This window comes from Geotrypetes seraphini, chromosome 10 (genome assembly GCF_902459505.1).
Source record: "Geotrypetes seraphini chromosome 10, aGeoSer1.1, whole genome shotgun sequence".
NCBI lineage: Eukaryota > Metazoa > Chordata > Amphibia > Gymnophiona > Dermophiidae > Geotrypetes > Geotrypetes seraphini.
This window is the reverse complement of record NC_047093.1, coordinates 20,016,072-20,038,447: the sequence shown is the minus strand read 5'-3', so window position 1 is coordinate 20,038,447 and position 22,376 is coordinate 20,016,072. Positions and strand designations below refer to the sequence as shown.

At 40.9% G+C, this 22,376-nt stretch overlaps 1 protein-coding gene across 1 annotated transcript in view; it reads left to right on the top strand.

Annotated features, from left to right (window-relative positions):
* Positions 1-22,376, top strand: part of ATAD5 (ATPase family AAA domain containing 5) — a 104,554-nt gene that overhangs the window by 59,464 nt on the left and 22,714 nt on the right. The window contains 1 exon segment of the mRNA XM_033960976.1: positions 8,814-8,910. Within this exon segment, the coding sequence (XP_033816867.1) occupies positions 8,814-8,910 (97 nt within the window).

The following is a 22,376-nucleotide window of genomic DNA, read 5'->3' as shown; positions in this document are numbered from 1 at the left end:
TATTTTCCAAATTGGTCTGTTATTATTTTGATCTGAAATTTTAATTTCGATCCACACTCCACCATGGTCAGATAGAATAATTGGATCAATGGCTGCTTGTGTCACTTGATGTGCAAGATGATTTGAAGTAAAGATATAATCTATTCTTGAAAAAGAATTGTGAACATGAGAACAGAAAGAAAATTCCCGACCATCAAAATGAAGTATTCTCCATATATCTATTAAATCACAAGATTGAATCAAATTATCTAGTCCCATAGATTTCATAACTCTACTTGGGTTTTTATCTAATAAAGGATCCATTACAGCATTGAAGTCCCCTGCTACTATAAGATTTGAAGTAGCCAGTGGTATGATCAGTTGTTGAAGAGTTTTAAAGAATTCATTTTGGTTCGAATTAGGGGCGTATATATTGATTAACGTCATGGTAGTATTTCCCATATTCATTTCCACCATTATCCATCTTCCATGAATATCTGAAGCTTTTAGTTTAAATGAAGCAGAGCATTTTTTATTAATTAAAATAGCAACACCTGCCTTTTTCCCTATAGCTGGTGAGAAAAAACACTGTTTGACCCAGTCTCCTTCTAGCTTTTTAGATTCTATATGTGAAAGGTGGGTCTCTTGTATAAGGCATATATCTGCATCTTGCCTTTTTAAAAATGATAATGCTTTTTTCCTTTTTATCATATGATTTAGACCGTTAACATTTAAAGACATAATTTTAATATCCATTTATTTTTAAATTTTCAGGTATTAAATTATGTATATTTTTCCAATGTTTTAAGTATTTCATTTCTCTTTTTTCCTTTATTCCCATGATTTCCTTATATATTTCCCTTTTATTCCCTCCCATCCCTCTTTTCCCTCCCTTCCCCCCCTTATTAATTACGAAAACTTGGATACGCAGGTTGAGGTTAGATTTAGATAACTCCGACAAGCTATTAATAATTATCTAAAGTACTACCATTTTTTTTTTTTTTTTATTTTTGTATATTTTTGTATATTTTCTTTTATTTTATTATTAATTATAAGAATAAGTAAAAAGTTTTTCATTCTTATGTATTGAAAAACATTTTTTGTATTTGTATATCTTTAAATCCATAAGAATGATTATATTAAATCAATTATATCTAAGAACAATTCAATTACTATTCATTTCTTTTCAGGTGGTATATTATTTTTACTTTAAAAAGCTTTCCAATTTAGCCTTTTTCCTCAGAACTGTAATAAGAGTCCTTAGCACAGGAATCCCCTCATCTCTTATATTCATTATTTTCTTATGATTCACGAGAGAGTTGTCAATTAAAAGAAGCTAACACTCCCATCAGTGTTTTTGTAAGTTCTGTCTCAATAGCATTCTCTAGACATCTATGATTTTAAAGTATCTGAGACCTGTGCAGACGAGAGTGAAGTCCTGTGCCAAAAACTCTCCTTTTATCTCCCATATAGGATTCCCAGGTTGAACTATTGTGGATACTAAATTCAACTTAATAAATAAAAGAACATAAAATTTGCGTTTCAGATTTATTCTTTTCATATATTTCGTATTTGAAATGCATTTTAATGTATCTGAAACGCAAAATTAAACCCGAAGTACCACCTTCAACCTTCTTTCTTACTATTACTCCGCTTTCAAAATTTCGCATTCAATCAGTACATTTTTAAGTTTGTTGAAGAAACTTTCTTCGTCATCATTTGAGTTCGGAGATGTGTTTCAAATCATTTACGTTCCTGCCATTAAGTTTATTATATTTATTCTGAGTAGAATTCTAGAATTTTTGTATTTTTCAGTTTTCTTGTTTTCCATGGAGAATGTTGCAAGTTGTTTAAGTTTTTAATTCGATCCTTGTGTGTTCTTTTTCCATTACTTTCCGTTTTGATCTATCTTTAATCGTCAATAGTCTTTAGTATGAACCCATTAATTGTTCTTTAGATTGTCATAGGTTGTTCCAGTTGATTTATAAATTCCTGTAGTTTTTTTGGATCTGTAAAGTTTTGCGTTTTGTTAGCAATGGTAACCTTCATAATTGCCGGGTACAGGAGCCCAAATCTAGCTCCTAGAGATCTTAGTTGTGGTCTCATGTCTAAGAATTGTTTTCTTCTTGTTGCTGTTTCTTTTGCAAAGTCCGGGACAATGTATATTTTTGAATCTTGGCATTTAAGATTTTTGATTTCCTTGGCTATTTGGCATATTTCAATTGCTTGTTGGTGTCTTAAAAGTTTGAAAATTAAAGTTCTTGGACCTGTTTGAGTGTTATTTCTTTGTGTTGGAATCCTATGAGCTCTTTCAATTTCCAATTCCGTTTTAAATTTCAGTGGTAGTATTTTAGGTAGAAATTTTTCAAGAAATGCAATCGGATCATTCTTTTCCACTCCTTCAGGTAATCCGATTATTCTTAAATTATTCCGTCTTTCACGATTCCGGCTGTCTTCAAGATTTTTTTTTATCTCTGTTATTTCTTTCCATATGATTTTGCTGTGATTCATGTCTGTATTTAATTGTTCTGTAATATCTTCTAATGTTGAAATTCTATTCTCTGTAATGTCCACTCTTTTAGTTAGGATTGCAGCATCTTCCATTGCTTTTTGTAGTTTTTTATTACTATCTAAGACAATTTCTTTTATTTGTCTTAGTTCTTCCATAACATCCAGATTTTTTTCTGTTGGTAATGGGATTTTAGAGGGTGTACCTGGCTCAGGTTTCGACCTCTTATTACTTCCTGATGTTCCAGCTCCCAAGTCAGCTTTATTTTGTTTAGTTGAAGTCATATTTCAATATATATTTTAGTTTCTTTAAAATATTTGGTAGTAATTCTTTTTAATATATTTGCATATAAGGAGCTATTTGTTTATCCAACCATTTGTCCAAGCCACGCCCCCTTTTTTTTTTTTTTTTTTTTTAGTATTCTTAAAACAACTGTAAGTTATTTGTCTTAGGCTCTATTGCAAACTCGTTGTTGGCATCTAGCCTGAAAATTTTTTTTTGTTTTTTGCAGTCTTCTTTTCTAGCTCTCCTCTTACAAGCCCAATCGCAGCTTTTACAGAGGAGAGCAATATTCCATCCAATATCTTTACTTTGATCTTTCAATGTGCATGTATATGTATTTCAGTTTCTCTCAACTGCCTCAATATCACTTTTCTTCAGGTCAAAGAAATTACAATCCTTTTATTTATCCTTTCTCAGAGCCCAAAAACCTACAGTCTCTTATATCTGAATCTCTTGAATTACAGAAGTAGAGATTGACATTTATACTGATCCTTCACAGTTTATTTTTGAAGTTAGCAGCAAGGAAATAAAACCGTTGCCAAGTAAATTTCACTGCAGACCTCTTCTCATTTCTAGCAGAGGACAGCTATTTCAAAGCAGCCCATTTCCTTAGTTTAAACAGGCATCAGGCATTTCAAAAAAAACAAAACCTTTATCCTTGTCACTAGGCAGCTCGTCGGCAGACCCAGACTTTATGAATTTTTCTTTTTTCCCGATCCAAGATGGCCGCGGTCGTGGTGCACCGAGCAACCGCCTGCAAGCCCCCACCTTCGGGAAATCTTTTCTCCTGCTCTACGCCAGAGAGCTTTGACTGTGTTAAAGAGGAGGGGAAGGAAAGCCTCCCTGGCCTCACGGCGTCCCTGACCAGCCTTCCCTGGCACCACTTAAAAGTTAAACTTACTGCCTCTGCCTGAGGGACCCAATCTTGCCGCCTCTGCCTGCGGGGACCCGATCTTGCCGCTTCTGTCAGCGGGGACCGATCTTGCCGCCTCTGCCAGCGGGGACCCGATCTTGCCGGCTCTGTCAGCGGAACCCGATCTTGCCGCCTCTGCCAGCGGGATACGATCTTGCCGGCTCTGTCAGCGGGGTCCTGCCTCTGCCGTTGAGATGGATTCAGCCCTCCACATCTCGCTTCCCATAAAACAAACGAAAACGGCACCTCTTTCTCACGATTTTCCCCTTCAGATATCTTTCCAACCTAATCAAAAAGGCAAATTCCAATTTATTATACCATTAAGAACGTTTTTTTTTTTGTAGTTTTCTGAAATTAAGCTTGTTTGTACGGAGCTCTTTCTTCATCCAACCGTCATCGTTCGCGTCCAAGCCACGCCCCCCACTTGATGAAAGTTTTAAAATGAATAAAGAATTATAAAAAATAAAAAAAATTCCCTTTCTGTGTGGCTAATGTTCTTTCCATTTTATATATATGACATAAAGAATGCCACCAGAAATTATAGTTCAATCTATTCCAATTCTTCCAATTACATGTAATTTGTTGTATGGCAACTCCTGTCATAATAAGTAAAAGCTTATTATTTTTTGAAGATATTTAGCTCTTAGCCCTCATTGACATGCCAAATAATACAGTATCATATGATAATGCCACCGGATTTTCTAACAAACAATTTATTTGGCCCCATATTGATTTCCAGAAAGCCAAAATAAATGGACAATAGAATAACAAATGATCAAAAATCTCTAATGAATTTAACAATGCTAGTAATGTAATGTAATTTTATTTCTTATATACCGCTAATCCGTTAGGTTCGAAGCGGTTTACAGAAAATATACATTAAGGATGCAATAAGATAAGATAGGTACTTTGAAATTCCCTTACTGTCCCGAAGGCTCACAATCTAACTAAAGTACCTGAGAACAAACAAATTAGTAAATAATGATAGAGGAAAAAAATGAGATATGAAGCATCCTAACAAGAATACATTGAACTCTCAATGCCATACTTTTAAAGCAAAATGTACAATCCAAAATAATAATGTAATGGAAAATAAAAAACTAAATTAGATAAAAATATAATTTTAAGAATTAAATAAAATATAGAAATGTAAAAAGAAAAAGAAAAATTAGAAGTGAGGAAAAAAAGGTAAAGGAAGGAATATGAATAGAATGGAATGAGAAACCGTTAAACAATAGAATTCTGAGGAAATTTAAATGAAAACTAAACAAATAGATAAAAAAGAAAAAGATATAATATGCACAATGGAATAAAAGTTAGGAAGGACTTAATTTCATTTTCATCGATCATCAATGTCATCATCCCTAGTGCTTTAGCCATTTCAACCGGACAACCGCCATCATCGGCCTCTGCACATCAGCCATGGGTCCACTTTTTCAAAGCAGTGAGAAACATCTCTCGATTTTCTGGCTTACTGTCCATTACACTCAACAGCTCTCAGATCTTCCGGCTCCAATTTTCAGCTCCTTGGTCCGGACTATGAAACTCACTCAGCCAGCCCTCACACTTGATGGCATCGTCCCTCACAATAGCACTCCAAGCCGGCTGCGGAACATCAGGCGCGGTGAGACTCCAGACATGATGAAAAGCCAATCTCCAGACCTCCCGTCCTGCTGATGTCGCACTGCCAGTAGGAAATCCGAAGCTGCATCGCTGCAGGAAGCCAGAGTCCACGCCGATCACCTCAGACATGGTGCATTCGCTTCGACAACCGCCTCCACTCGACGACTCAGTCACCCTCCGTCGACCTCGGCAACGCTCCCCCTCCGGCTCTCCACCATCAGCCCTACTCGCCATGGATCGGTCGCCAGGCACAGCTCAGAATCGCCAATGTGCAGTAAATATCAGTTGAGAAAGAGGCCAGCCGCCAGGCACAGCTCAGAATCGCCAAAGGTGCAGGAATACCAGGTGAGAATAAGGCCTTTCTGACAGACCGAGAACAACGGTCAAATCAGAACCGTCAGATCAAAGTCCACAAGTGAAGTCCCAACCAGTAAAAAAATCAAAGAAGATTAAAAAATAACACTTTCAAGTGATAATGTATTATGATAGTTTGTATTTAATGTACACTTGATGTATGTATTAAAATGAATAAAGATTTGGAAAAAAAAAATAAATAAAAAATAACACAGATAAAAATAACAATTAAATAAATAAACAAAAACAGCAGGAAAACCAAAAATAAAAAGAAATAAAAGAGAACAAAGGGAGACAGCACAAATGGTGACTTAATCGGTAGTCTTGAGATTAATCAAGTTGGTGGAAACAATAGATTTTAATTCTGACAATTCATAAGAATCCAAATGATAATTTGTCTCTAGTAGTTCATGATATACTTTTCCTTTCTCTAATTTTAAATGGAACAAAATTGTACTGTGATCAGACCAAGGAACTGTTAAAATTTCCTCAAGTCTAACAAAATTAAAAGATATATTTTTATCAATAAAAACTAAATCTAAAATATGACCTCCTACATCGGTTGGTACATCAAAGATTTACAAAAAGTTTGAAATGTATCATTCATATTTCATTTATGTTCAAATTGGTATCACCTAAGACAGGGGTGTCAAATTCAGTCACATTAAGGGGCCGAAATCCAAAACACAGGCTAAGTCGTGGGCCAGACCCTGCCCAATCATCACCCCAGGCCCCGCCCTCATAATAATACTAATTGTAACACCATTTTTTTCAATTCATTTTTCATATACACACGCAATATAATCTTATTAAAAGCACATAATGGTTAACCACAAAATTAAACTACACAAAGCACACTGTATGCTTCTCAACTTTCATTCCTACCAGAACACAGATAAACCCCTATGCAAATACAGGACCAAAAACTAAAAGTACTAATATATATAAAGGAAACCCTAAGATTCAAGACTCTGCATGCAGTACAACCCTAGAGAAAAAGAAACAAATGCACTTCTTCCTGAACAGTGCAAAATATAGACAGCAGATGTAAATTCTCAAAATTGACACAGTTCAATCACTAAATTGAAAATAAAATCATTCCCCCTACCTTTGTTGTTTCCCTCCCTCCATGCTGTGCCTCAACTAGGTGCCTCCCTCCAGTGGGTGTCTTACCTTCTGGCCGGCTCCTGCCTGGCCATTTTATGCGGCCTGCAGTCTGATGTGGCATTTTCAATGCCACCCCCAGTGTTATCTTCTGTCCGGCTACCTCCTCCTCACTGCCGTAGTGTGCACAAAGCCGTGGGTGACAGCTCCTCACGCATCCTGCAACTCATCTGTAAATTTCTAATTCTTATTACAATGTGTTGTAAAAAATGTTTAAACAAATTTGCTATATCATGGTTTACTGATAGGAGAGCTTGGATCTCAAAAAAAGATGTAGCACATTCACAGAAATGGAACAGTGAAAAAGAAGGCACAATGTCTAGTTGATTCAATTCTTGTATGGCACTTATTTTCAAAATCTTACCATATCATATATCTTCCAGTAACGCCACAGGCAGCATGGTACAAAGGTTTGGTTCAGCCACAAATAGAGAGGGTATTTGCACATATTTCTTAATAGTGGTGCACAGGATTCAACCAAGTTGATAGATATCAGTAATAGATCTAAAAGATACAGAGTGAATACAAATAAATCATCATTAAATTTGGTAGTCAGTGAAGAGTAATGTGATCCTGATGTGAATACCATAGTAATCTGTGATCATGCAACTTTGCCTGGGGCCTTTCAGATAGATACCAAAAGAAACCTCTGCAGAGATCTGATGGAGACAGAGGCAATTGAGATTGGTCTGCAACAGTGATGGAGGAAAAGGAAATAAAAAGAATCTGTAGACCCCATCAGCAGATTATTTAAGACAAGATCACAGTACCACTGGCTTAAGAGTCTTTGTTACTAAAGTCAATGCATTTCCTGTCCTGATTGGCCAGAAAGCCCTAGCATGCATGTTATCCCTACTGAAATGAAAGGAAACAAAAAGAAGCCTGTGGTAAGGGGGAGGGGCATAAGATAGTCTCTCCGGCCACATAGAGAGACCAAGGGTTAATCTTGGCTCCTTGTATCATGAAAAATAAGTATAAGCAATCTCCCCTATGTATTCTTTAGCCCTTTATTCCTTCTATATAGGATATTAACATCTGATAGTAGAATGGGACATGAAGAAATAAAAGTAGAAATAAAAGCCCCCCAGTCTAAGTACGTGGCATAAAAATTTGAAAATAGGCTTTTGGCAGAAAACAAAATCCAAATTTTCTTTACATTGGGCTTTTAGTTCCAATGACTACCTACTAGCAATGCAGGCAGCAAAACTAGACCCCTTCAGCTCCAACCTGTTGACAGCAACAAGTGACTTCAAATCATTTCGAAAAGAAATCAAAACCCTGCTATTCAAAAAATTTATCTAGATATCTTAACTCCTACCTTATCCTTCCCCCTCCCCTGTAAAATTCCCCCCTCAATTCTCCACTCCTCCTGTAATTTCCCCCTAAGACTCAACTATGTAACCAGTCCCTTATACTGTAATTTCCCTGTAAATGTCCAGCTTTCTTCTGATGTAATCCTTAACTTTCTACTTATCTTGTAATTTCTCCCCAAGACCCAATTATGTAACCAGCTCCCTAAATTATAATTTTTCCTGGAAATGTCCTGTTATCTTCTGATGTAATCCGCCTAGAACTGCAAGGTACAGGCAGAATAGAAGTCAGTAATGTAATGTTATGTAATTTCAGCTTGCATAAATGAACAATTCAAATAATAAAGGGAGAATGAAAGTGTGTGTAAATAATAGCAAGAACATACTTAGATATAATTTTATGTATAAAATTTGGTTAAATCAGCTTGTTACATGGCCCTATCAAGAACAAGCTATGACAACCCAGGATTTTTCTCTTTTGCACTTTAGGAACTCACAGTTCTGATTTCCTTATGGAAGGCAGGTGAACAGATGTATACATGCAATGAGATGAGACTTTAAAAACCAGAACTGGTCATCTCTATCCCTTTAATGTAAAGAGTCATGTTGGTTGGTTGGAAAAAAAAATTACAGTTTAGGGCAATATCTATTAAGTATTTTTATCCATTCTTTGTCTTAGATTCAGCATCTGAAGATGTGCTGTGGACAGAAAAATATCAGCCTCAAGACTCCAGTGAACTTATAGGGAACTCTGAAGCAGTGAAAAAATTACACAGGTTGGCACTGAACACATTGATTGTTCTTTGTAACATGATTATATTTAAATATGTACAGTACTCCCCTGAAATTCACAGAGCCCCCGTGAATTTTGAAAAACCGCAAATGCGGTTTAGGAGCGGATCGGAGGCAGGAGAGACAGAAGAGGGAAGTTGGGGGGGGCGGCGGCGGATGCTTAAAATCAGGTGTGAGATCCTTCTTAGTCATTTCTGACCGCCTCTTTCTAGAACTAAAGTCAGGCTACACTAATCAGGAGCTGCTTTGACAGCTATCTGGCGTGTCAAAGCAGCTCCTGATTGGTGTAGCCTGACTTTAGTTCCCGGAAAAGGCGGTCAGAAAATACCGCAAAAGACTGAGTCTGCAATTTGCGAACTGCAAATTCGCAGGGAGTACTGTAACTCAGTTTGAGCTCAGATTTGAAAGAGGTGAAATTTAAATTTTTTCCCTTAGCATTCCTCCAGACCATTCCAAACACATGGGTTTACACAGACCTACCAGCAGATGGAAACTGAGAACTAATGACTTGAAAGTGATCCTTTTTTTTTTTTATATATATAATTTCTTTATTCATTTTTAAACTTACATCAAGTGTACAGTAAATATCAATCAAGTATAATACAACATCACTTGAGAAAAATTTTAAGTATCCTGTGCAGTCCACAATAGCCAGTACTCCATCTATTTTCTGGTGTCCAAAAAAGGAAGCCATGTTTTGGCCCATATTAGACTTCAAGAGAGTGAACAGAGCTCTAAAGGTATCCAGTTTCCACATGGAAACACTCTGATCGTTTGTTGTGGTGGCCTGGTAGAGGAATGTGCATGAAGCAGATCTGCATTCCTATCATCTTCATTACATGCAAATCTCTTTCATGCGTATTCATTAGGGCTATCCTGAAAACCAGACTGGCTAGTGGTCCTCCAGTACAGGGTTGGGGACCACTGCTTTAGAGGATTGGTGTTAGGAATGAAAGTGCTTTCCCTTGCTGCCGTTGGTGAAATTCATAGATTTTAGAAGATGGTTTGGACAAAGGCTTGGTGGTGGCTTCACTGAAGATACAGATCTCAGCCCTGGCTTCTTTTTAGGGCATAGTTAAAGGTAAGCTGGTAGCTGCCCATCTGGATATGGTGCAGTTTGTGCAAGGTATTAAGATGTTGAGGATCCCCAGACATCCTGTAGTGCCTCTCCCCTGGGATTTGAATATGGTTTTGTCAGAGCCATGGAAGAAGGCGTTGTTGAAGGATGTGACCTTGAAGACTTTTTTTTCTAGCATCCATTTGTTCCGCAGGAAGAATGTCAGAATTACAGGCGTTGCCATATAGGAGCCCTTTGTTTTCTAAGGAAAAGGGGATGCTGAGGACTGTTACTTCCTTTTTATAGATCATAGTTTCTTCTTTCAATATGAATCGGAGTATTTCTCTCCCGGTTTTAGGAATAGCCAGTGATTTATAAAGGGCAGAAGCATGTGCATCATTTGGATGTTAGGAGAGCCTTGTATAATATATTAAGAGAATGGAGGTGTTCTATAAGTTAGATCATTTTTTGTGCCCTCCTCCTCCCCACCCAAAAAAAAATAAATAAAAAGCATAAAGGTGAGGCAGCATTGGCCACATCTGATACAGTGGCTAAAAGCACATTCTACTAGAGGTCAGTTGATGTCATTGGCAGAGCATTGCCTAATTCTTCCTCAGGATATATAGAGCGGCCATGTAATTGTCTCTGCACTCATTCATGAAGCATTATCATTTGGACATTCAGGGCCATGAGGACACAGCATTCAGGACCCATCCACTGACCTGCATGGTTGTCAGCTTCTTACCCATAGGTAGCAATGCTTGGGTATGCCTTATGCATCTAGACTGGTAATGAGAGATTATATCTTACCTGCTAATCTTCTTTCCTTTAGTCCCTCCAGACTAGTCCAGTAACTGTCCAGTCACCGTCAAGGGTCTAAGAGAAGAGATAAGGTTCCATTCAGAAGGGAGCAGGAGGTATTCTCTCTGGTAGTTATGATCTGCTTATTTATGAAAATTGTTCTTATGTTTGTTGCCAATTGTTTCCTGGTTTTGAATTGAAATTGTTTTGTTTCTGATTAGAAAAATTATCTGCTTGGGTGCAGAAATACTGTCTGGGTATGGACTGCACAGGATACTTATAGGATCACTTTTAAGTTAGTAGTTCTCAGTCTCGGGGGCAGATTCTCAAAACTAAAATCCACCTTTAACGTGCTCACTAAACCAGTTCCAGCCGATTTAGCATGCAATTATTTTAATGGCGGATTATCAAAACGGCTTACCAAGGTCTCTTCTGAATTTTCTAGCAGTTTCCGATACTGCCATGCAAATGTAGTACAACGAGGTCATAAATATTAAAATGATCACCCTGAGCGATTCTCTAACTTTATTGTGCCACATTTGCGTCCAAAATTTGCTGACAAGTCTGAGCTGTCATTGTCTTACTTTCTGATCAGTGCCTGAGCGCTGATTGGCTCAGGCGCACTGACAGGAAAGTAAGGTTTTGACAGCTCAGACATCACCATGTCCAAATTAAATAAACAAAAACCCAAATTGAAGATCGGCAGGAGAGATGCCCACTCTATCCTGCTGTGTCGCACAATCACCTGACACTGTTAAACCCCTCCCATAGGAGGGGCTTTAAACAACTTGGGCCAATCAGAGCCTTAGTCCCGCCATTTTGAAGAGGTGGGCCTACTGGCCGGAGAGAGTAGTCATCCCTTTGGCCAGCCATCGTAAGCAAGTTAAGGGAGAGAGGCATGGGGGTGTCATGCAATGGGCACATGCAAATTTAGCAAATCTTCGCTACTCTCCACCAGCCTCATTTGTATGAGCCTTTTTTGGAAAGTGGCTCACTTTTTTAAAATTGCTACAATAACGGCTGCTGGTAGGAATGCATAAACCCATACATCTGGTCTAGTCTAGAGGGACTGCAGGAAAGAAGGTTAGTAGGTAAGATCTCATCTCTCCTCCTTTGTAGACAAGCAGAGAAATGCAGGCACACATACTTGCTAGTGAGTCCAGAGCTGAGGATCACTGATGTAAATGTGATATTTTATGGCCTGAGGAACAATAAATAGGTGGTTGCGATGAGTGTTGCAAAAGTTTTTTTTCATTTGCAAACAGATTATGCAATGCAACTTGACCAAAGACCATGTCTTGGGCTGCTGTAGTCAATAATGCTTTGAAAAGGTATGTGTGGAGGCTCATGTGGCTGTTTACAGATGTTATAGATAGAGGCTGTCTGAAATTGGTGATAGATACTGCTTTGATTCTGGACTAATAGGTGCCCACCTGACTTTGGGACTGCAAGTTTCATTTAGATATAACAGAAAGAGAAACAGTCCACTACTGAAGTGGAAAGAGTCCATTTGGAGGCCAGTTTAGCTGGGACATTGGGATTGTAGATAACAAGTAGTTGATATGTTCTCCTTAAAGTCCTTTTTTACGACAGATGGTAGAGAAGTATCCATATGAAATACAAAAGAATGCAAGACAAATACAGAAGAGATTACCAGATTAAACTGAAGACGTAAAGAGAAATACAACTGGGAAAAGCTCAGATAGAAAAGAACAAATGGCTAAAGACATAAAGAATGGTGACAAGACTTTTTTAAGGAATAGTAGTGAACATAGGAAGGCTAGAAATGAAATTGAAAGATGCTGTGAGCCACTATGTGGAGAGTGATGAGGAAAAAGTGAACATGCTTAACAAATACTTCTGTCTTCATGGAAGAATATTCTGGAGAAGGACCTCGGTCAGCTGATAAAGGTGCTTGTGGAAATGAAGTAGATATTGCACCATTCATAGAATAGTGTTTGCAAACAACTTGAAAAACTGAAAGTGGACAAAGCCATAGGGCCAGAGATTCGTCTCAGAATTTTGAGGGAGCTCAGTAAGAGTCTGACAAGTTCTCTTTAGAGATTTGTTTAATAAATCTTTGGAAATAAGAGTTGTTCCAAGGGATTGGAGAAGAATGATGTGGCCCCTCTTATCAAAATGGAAACAGAGAAGATATGGAAAACTACAGGCCAGTGAGCCTTACTTCAGTGGTTGGAAAAGTAATGGATACACTGCTCAAGGAAAAGATAGTGAGTTACATGGTTTTACCAAATTGTGCCAAATGAATTTGAGTGACCAGAGAATTGGATTGTGGACAAGTGTTAAATGTAGTCAACTTGGATTTCAGCAAAGCCTTTGACATGGTTTCTCAAATAATGCACTTGAATAAACTCAGTGGGATAAAGTTAAGACCCAACGTGGTGGACTGTATTGGAAACTGGTTGATTGACAAGATGACAGAGGGTGATGGTAAATAGAATTTATTCAGAAGATAGAAGAATAAGTAGTGAAGTACCTCATGGTCTGGTACTGGTGCTAATTCTATTCAACATATTTGTAAGCAACATTGCTGAAGAGTTAGAAGGAAATCTTTTCCCTTATGCGAATGACACCAAGATTTGCAACAGAGTAGACAACATGAGATGGAGTCTACAAAAATTAGAAGACTGGTCTAATATTTGGAAATTAAAATTTAATGGGAAGAAGTTTAAAGTAATGCACTAGGGGTGGAAAAATAGAAAAAAGCACTGTGTGCTAGGGGGCAAAAGACTGATGTGAGGGACCATGGAGTGATTGTTTTGCCGCCTCTATTTCTCTGAGACACTATATGATAAGGTGGTTTCTATAGCCAGAAAAAAGCGGACCTGCATAGAAACTAACAATAAAGATTCCAGCACTTAAATACAGTTCATTGAAATTTAGAACTCCATTCTCATAACATGATCAAATTATTCGGGTTGTTCAATAAGTACATTTTATTTCTTGCTTCTTACTTTTTGCTTTTAAAGCACCATTGGGAGTGACTTCTTTCAGATGGGGCATATAGTTAGTGTCACCGCTCACTTGCCTCATCATTGGTCCAAAACTTTTTATCAAAAATGCTGTTGGTTTCATAGAGAGACATAGCTCTTAGTTGCATAGAGATGCATAACCAGGAAGAAAGGAGGTATTAATGTCTCTATACAAGTCATTGGTGAGGCTCCACTTAGAGTAGTATGTACTGTTTTGGGGGCAGTATTTTTCCAAGGACACAAGACTTGAAGCAGTTCAGAGGAAGGCAAAAATGGTACATGGTAACGATGTATGAGAAGAGACTGGAAGACCTTAAGGAAAGGGGAGATTATTTATTTACATATTTATTTATTTTTTAGTATTTATATACCACTTATAACCTAAGTACCGAAGCATTTTTCCCTATCTATCCTAGTGGGCTCACACTCTATCTAATGTACCTGGGGCAATGGTGGATTATGTGATTTGCCCAATACTATATACAGGAATAAGAAAGAACAAATTATGCTCACAACTAATACCCCTCTTGTGTAAATTCAGATCTGTAAATCAGCTTTGAAATGTGAAAAATCTTCTTTCCACTTTTGATTGTCTCAAACTTAATTCAGTCATAATTAATGGAGGATTACAGAATACAGATCATACAGTATGGTGCATACAGATCCCCGTATGCTGTAAGTACAGAACTGAGCAGACATACTAGAAAGAGTAACTACCACATTGGCTCATAAACCTCCTGTCCTGACCAATTTGTATGTGTTTTTTTTTGTTTTGTTTTGTTTTTCAAGTTTTTTTATTTTTTATTTTTTATCATTTAACAACAAGTGTCATAAATTTTCATACAATTATCTTAATAATACACTTGATATTTCTATAATGTATTTTATACATAACATTTCTTATCTTATATTTCTTATGATTTTATATATCATATAACTGTAATTATTTTTCTTATAAAGTTATACAACATATATATTGTAATGATTTTATCAATTATTTTTTAAATTATTAACCTTTTTCCCCTCCCTTTATTACATTGTTTTCATGTAAGAATACCATCTATTAATAATATTTTATTTATAATTTATAATAAAGAGTATAAATCCCCCTCCCATATCCCCTCCCTCCCTTTCTTCTTTAACTATTTTCTTATTATGGGAAAATGAAATTCAATTATTACAATATTTTGTTAATGGTCCCCAAATCTTTTTGAATTTATCCATATACCGTATTTTCACGCATATAACGCGCGCGTTATACGCGTTTTTACCTACCGCGCATACCCCTCGCGCGTTATATGCGTGAGCGCGGTATACGAAAGTTTTAAAACATAGTTCCCACCCCGCCCGACGCCCGATTCACCCCCCCAGCAGGACCACTCGCACCCCCACCCCGAACGACCACTCGCACGCGCTCCCACCCGCACCCGCGATCGGAGCAAGAGGGAGCCCAAGCCCTCTTGCCCGGCCGACTCCCCGACGTCCGATACATCCCCCCCCCGGCAGGACCACTCGCACCCCCACCCCGAAGGACCGCCGACTTCCCGACAATATCGGGCCAGAAGGGAGCCCAAACCCTCCTGGCCACGGCGACCCCCTAACCCCACCCCGCACTACATTACGGGCAGGAGGGATCCCAGGCCCTCCTGCCCTCGACGCAAACCCCCCTCCCCCCCAACGACCGTCCCCCCCCCAAGAACCTCCGACCGCCCCCCCAGCCGACCCGCGACCCCCCTGGCCGACCCCCACGACCCCCCCACCCCCCTTCCCCGTACCTTTGGAAGTTGGCCGGACAGACGGGAGCCAAACCCGCCTGTCCGGCAGGCAGCCAACGAAGGAATGAGGCCGGATTGGCCCATCCGTCCTAAAGCTCCGCCTACTGGTGGGGCCTAAGGCGCGTGGGCCAATCAGAATAGGCCCTGGAGCCTTAGGTCCCACCTGGGGGCGCGGCCTGAGGCACATGGTCGGGTTGGGCCCATGTGCCTCAGGCCGCGCCCCCAGGTGGGACCTAAGGCTCCAGGGCCTATTCTGATTGGCCCACGCGCCTTAGGCCCCACCAGTAGGCGGAGCTTTAGGACGGATGGGCCAATCCGGCCTCATTCCTTCGTTGGCTGCCTGCCGGACAGGCGGGTTTGGCTCCCGTCTGTCCGGCCAACTTCCAAAGGTACGGGGAAGGGGGGTGGGGGGGTCGTGGGGGTCGGCCAGGGGGGTCGCGGGTCGGCTGGGGGGGCGGTCGGAGGGTCTTGGGGGGGGGCGGTCGTTGGGGGGGAGGGGGGTTTGCGTCGAGGGCAGGAGGGCCTGGGATCCCTCCTGCCCGTAATGTAGTGCGGGGTGGGGTTAGGGGGTCGCCGTGGCCAGGAGGGTTTGGGCTCCCTTCTGGCCCAACTACCAAAGGTACGGGGAAGGGGGTCGTGGGGGTCGCCAGGGGGGTCGCGGGTCGGCTGGGGGGGCGGTCGGAGGTTCTTGGGGGGGGGGCGGGCGTTGGGGGGGGGGGGGGGTTTGCGTCGAGGGCAGGAGGGCCTGGGATCCCTCCTGCCCGTAATGTAGTGCGGGGTGGGAGTAGGGGGTCGCCGTGGCCAGGAGGGTTTGGGCTCCCTCCTGGCCCGATATTGTCGGGGAGTCGGCGGTCCTTCGGGGCGGGGGTGCGAATGGTCCTGCCGGGGGGGGGGATGAATCGGACGTCGGGGGGGGGGTGTGAACGGAGAGTCGGGACAGCGCACGGAGAGGCGGGGCAGTGCACGGAAGTCAGGGGGGTGAACGGAGAGTCGGGACAGCGCACGGAAAGTCAGGGCAGTGCATGGAAGTCAGGGGGGGTGAACGGAGAGTCGGGACAGCGCACGGAGAGGCGGGGCAGTGCACGGAAGTCAGGGGGGGTGAACGGAGAGTCGGGACAGCGCACGGAGAGGCGGGGCAGTGCACGGAAGTCAGGGGGGTGAACGGAGAGTCGGGACAGCGCACGGAAAGTCAGGGCAGTGCATGGAAGTCAGGGGGGGTGAACGGAGAGTCGGGACAGCGCACGGAGAGGCGGGGCAGTGCACGGAAGTCAGGGGGGTGAACGGAGAGTCGGGACAGCGCACGGAAAGTCAGGGCAGTGCATGGAAGTCAGGGGGGGTGAACGGAGAGTCGGGACAGCGCACGGAGAGGCGGGGCAGTGCACGGAAGTCAGGGGGGGTGAACGGAGAGTCGGGACAGCGCACGGAGAGGCGGGGCAGTGCACGGAAGTCAGGGGGGGTGAACGGAGAGTCGGGACAGCGCACGGAGAGGCGGGGCAGTGCACGGAAGTCAGGGGGGGTGAACGGAGAGTCGGGACAGCGCACGGAGAGGCGGGGCAGTGCACGGAAGTCAGGGGGAGGTGAACGGAGAGTCGGGACAGCGCACGGAGAGGCGGGGCAGTGCACGGAAGTCAGGGGGGTGAACGGAGAGTCGGGCAGCATGCGCGGTATAATCGTGAGCGCGTTATACCAAAGTTTTTGTGCTTATCATAGTGATTTCTGCGCGCTATACACGTGTGCGCGTTTTATACGGGTGCGTGTTATTTGCGTGAAAATACGGTATCCTTTTTGTGTTGCAAATGTATGTTCCATTTTATATATATGGCAAACTGAGTTCCACCAAAAATTATAGTTCAATCTGTCACAATTTTTCCAATTGTGTGTAATTTGTTGTACTGCTATTCCAGTCATTATAAATAAAAGTTTGTTGTTATTTGATGAAATTTGACTTTGAGATCTCATTGCAGTACCAAATAGAATTGTATCGTATGTCAAGGCTACAGGATTTTCTAACATCCTATTGATTTGTATGTGTTTTAATAACAGTAGACAAAAGGTAATGATTTATTCCTTATACATGCTGTGCATATCCTGTTTAAAATAACAACCAAATTGCAAAAACTTACCTTGCTCAGGACTTTCTCACTCTACTGTCTCTTCCCGGTCCCTTCCTGCCAACGATAGCTAGCTGGCGTTTCGCTGTATGTCTGCATCAGGGCAATGGACTCTTTCCTTGAAAAGAAGCAAAAAAGACTTAGCACCTGGAAAGATGTAAAGAACATTCAGTAAAGAAAACTCCTCATCACTTCATGAGCTTCTCTCTTGGCGGTAATGTTACATGCTCAAAAAAGGCAAAGCATCTGATGTCACAGAGCATGCGTTCACGCTGACAGCTGTTAGGCTTGTCAGAGTGAAGCTACTCTTGTTTCTTTCTATCTTTTCTTTTTTACTTTTTTACTTACGTGGTGGCAAAGATCATAAATGGAACCTACACCTTGAACTGAAAAAAAACTTTATCATTCTACTGGAAAAACTCATGTTACAGCCATAATAATATATCCATAGTCTTCATATTAATGGAAAAACGGTCTTTCATGGTAACACAAATCTTCAGAATAATAAAAAAAAACAAAACAAGTACCGCTTGATTTTCAAATTCAGACCATTGGGCTCCTCTGAATTCATGTGGAAGATCTACTCCTGCTCCTTTCGCATCAGAGCGAGCTTTCTAGTGCTGCCTGATTCAGGAAAAAAAAGTTCGATTCGATTCAGCCTATTGAATTGGTTTTTCGATTCGATTCGATTTTCCTGCCCAATTGGATGTTTTTTTACAAACATCCTGGTGGGTTTATTTTATAGCCTCTTCACCCCCTTTGCCTTCTCCTAACCACACTGGCACTGTGGTATAAACAAACAAAAAAGACTTTTCCTCTCTCTGTTAAATCCTAGCTTACATTTGCGGTCTAACACCAGCTCTGGCAGGATACATGTTTCAAATCTGACATATTGTAATCACAAAATAGAAAATAAAATTAGTTTTTCTACCTTTTGTTGTCTGGTCATTATTCAAATCTTGTTGGTCCCAGGCTCTGGTTGTCTTCTGATAACTTGCTTGCCAGGGTCTCCTTCTTTCTTCTTTCTCCGTGCTAACCATCCATCTGCCATCTCTGTCCTCCCTTTCCATTTCCCTTCCCTCCTCCGGAGGTCTGGCATCTTTCTTTTTTTTTCATCTCCATCCACAGATCCACCTTTTCTTAACTACCCTTTCATCCAGCATCTCTCCCTCCTTCCCCACCACCCCAGGGTCCACCATCTCTCCCTTTTTTTTCCCAACTACCCTCCTATCCAGTATCTCTATCCCCCCTCCACACCATCCCTTGTGTCCAACTTCTCTCCCTTTCTGTTCCTTCCCTGGAGTGTGTGGCGCAGTGTGGCGCAGTGTGTGTGGCGCAGTGGTTGGATCTATAGCTTCAGCACCCTGGGGTTGTGGGTTCAAACCCCGCGCTGCTCCTTGTGACCCTGGGCAAGTCACTTAATCCTCCATAGCCCCAGGTACGTTAGATAGATTGTGAGCCCACCGGGACAGAGAGGGAAAATGCTTGAGTACCTGATTGTAAAAACCGCTTAGATAACCTTGATAGGCGGTATATAAAAACCTAATAAACTTGAACTTGAAACTTCCCTCCCTAAATCCCATTGTCCATCATCTCTCTCCCTCTCCTCTATTTTTAGACCCATTATTTCTTCCCCCCCAAAGTCCGGCATATGCACATCTCTTTGAACCCCCCTTCCCTCCCTCTCTCCATGTACTTCAAGTTTATTAAAATTTTTATATAAACGCAATATCAAATATTTTCAATGCGTATAACAATAAAAAAATTTGGGGGAGAAGACAGCATAAAACAATTTAAACAGGCAAACATACAATCAATGTACACAATTAATAAGTGATACATAAGGAAAAAGGAGTGAACTACAATTATTAAAGAAAGTAAGAGAATATTTAAGGAAAAACAACATCATTAGGGTAATTCTACACCAGGCCCCCCCTCCCCTGAAGGCCTGTCTCCCCCCCTTGAAGGCCTATGCCACCATCCCTGGCCTGTCCTCCCCTTGAAGGCCTGTCCTCCCCTTAAAGGCCTGTACCCCCCCAAGGCCTGTCCCACCCCCCACTCCGAAGGACTGCGCCCCCCCCCCCCCCCCCCGAGAAGACCTCCGTGTACCCCCTGGCCTCCCTGCACTGTTTACCTTCTAGTTGCAGCCTGCACTACTACTGCAATTTCCTATTCTTAAATATTACACAAAAAGAAAAGAAACGCTTATAAATTGTCCAAAATACCGCTGTTAACTCATGTACAAGGGTAAAAAATATGATCATGTTACTCCTTTTCTGATTAAATCACACTGGCTTCCCATTAATCATCACATTACTTATAAAATTTTACTACTAACATTCAAAACTCTCGATACCAATGAACCTCAATTCATTAATAAAGTACTTATTCCATATAGTGCCTCACATTCTCTTCGTTCAACTAACCAAAAACTTCTAGTAATTCCCTCCTTGAAAATTATTGGAACCCATCGTCAGGATATGTTTTCAGTAACAGCGCCACAACTCTGGAATTCTTTACCTCTACAATTAAGAGATGAAAGTAATCTAAGCCATTTTAAAAAGAACTTAAAAAGCTTCTTATTTAAGGATGCTTTTAACTTGTAAATTGCTTTTCTAGACCCTCTTCCTTCCTCTGCATTTTTCTTTAACCTTCCCCCCCTTAACGTTTGTCTTTCTTTTACTCAGTGTATCAGTCCTTAAGTCTTCTAGTTGTATTCATTGTTTAAACATTTTTTAAAACTTATCTATTGTTTAAACTATTTCTGCTGTTTTGTCTTCTGTTCCTTTTTTTTTTTTTTCTCTTATTTTTGTTTATTTGTTTTTAATACCATGTTAAATTACTTGTATGTTAAATTACATGTATGTTACCATGTTAAATTACTTGTATGTTACCATTTTAAATTACTTGTATGTTACTCTTACGCTTAGAAAAATTTTAATTAAGCAATTAATCAAATAAAACTTGAAACTTGCACAGAAGATTGCGGTTATAGCGTCTTTGTAAACTGCTTTTAGCTGTTTCCTCCGCCGCGATCCTGCCTCTGATGTCAGAGGAGGGGCGGGACCGCAGCAGAGGAAACAGCTAAAAGCAGTTTGCAAAGACGCTATAACTGCGATCTTCTGTGCAGGCTGCAACTAGAAGGTAAACAGTGCGGGGGACGCCAGGTTGGGAAACCGGACAGCAGCACTTCCCGACTAACCCTCCCTCCTCGCCCTCTAAAGCAGGTACGGCAATGGCTGGCCAGCAAAAGCAGTGCTGCCGCTCCTGCTTTAGGGGGCGAGGGGAGAGGGTCCGAATCGGGAAGCCGATTTTTTAAAAAATTATTTTTAATCGATTCACCCAAAGTGAATCGGTGAACCGTTTCGAATTGTGAATCAGGCAGCACTAGAGCTTTCTATTTCCTCCTCTAGTCATCGGTGGTACATGGTCCATGACAAAACATTGGATCTCGGTTGCAGCATGGCCAAACTACTTCTATGTTCACCAACCCGAACTCTAAAGCAGTGGTCTCAAACTCAAACCCTTAGTGGGGCCACATTTTGGATTTGTAGGTACTTGGAGGGCCACAGAAAAAAATAGTTAATGTCTTATTAAAGAAATGACAACTTTGCATGAGGTAAAACTCTTTATTGTTTAACAGTTAAAGGAAAGATTTATAAACTATAAAGAGTTTTACCTTATGCAAAATTGTCATTAACTATTTTTTCTGCGGCCCTCCAAGTACCCTATTTTTCCTGAAGCCCTCATATTTAAAGTTTAATATCTTTCCTTTCTCAAAACTGACACATTTCAATCACTATATTGAAAATAAAATCATTTTCCCTACTTTTGTTGTCTGGTGACTTTATTTTTCTGTGCATTTAACTGTTTCCAGGGCCTTCTTGTCCTTTGACTGTTTTTCTCTCTGTCTTCACTTTCTGCCTTGCATCCATCTTTGAACTGACTTCGCATTCAACACAAACCTGTCTATGAAGTGTAATCAATATGTTTTAAGTTGCTCAGAAATATTAACCAACATCCTGGCTTGAAGTGTGATCTCTACAGAAACAGTTGCAATGACTGGGAGGTAAACTCTGTTCCCATTCTAGGGGGTTGCGTTCCCCCCTTGTTGAGTTTCACATTTCTGAGCAACTTAAAACATAATTATTACACTTCATAGACAGGTTTGTGTTGAATGCGAAGTCAGTTCATATATTATTTATCAAAACAATTTCTGACTTCTTCTAGTTTTCACTAGTGACATCCCCGCCATCTCATAAGGAAAATTATTTGCATCCATCTTTGGCATTAACTTAAAATTCAATTTTTCTGCTTTCTTTTCAAAATCTACGCTTCCATGTCTTACCTTCCCTTCTATCTCTCTCTTCTTCCGTCCCTATTTTCATGGTCTGACATCTCTTTCTTTCCTTTCTCTCCCTCCCTCCTTCCTTCCTTCCTTTCCCCTGGTCTGGCATCTGTCTCCTTCCCTCCCCCAATGTTTTATTTATTTCACCCTGCCCCCTTCTTTCTTTCTCTCTCTCTCCATGCCCCCTTTCTTTCTATATGTCTGTCTTTCTCTCTCTGTGCCCCCTTTCTTTCTTTCTTTTTTTCTTTCTTTCTCCATGCCCGCCCTTTCTTTCTGTCTTTCTCTCTCCATGCCCCTTTCTGTCTGTGTCCTGTTTCCCTTCTTTCTTTCTGTCTCCCTGTGTCCCCCTTTCTTTCTTTATTTCT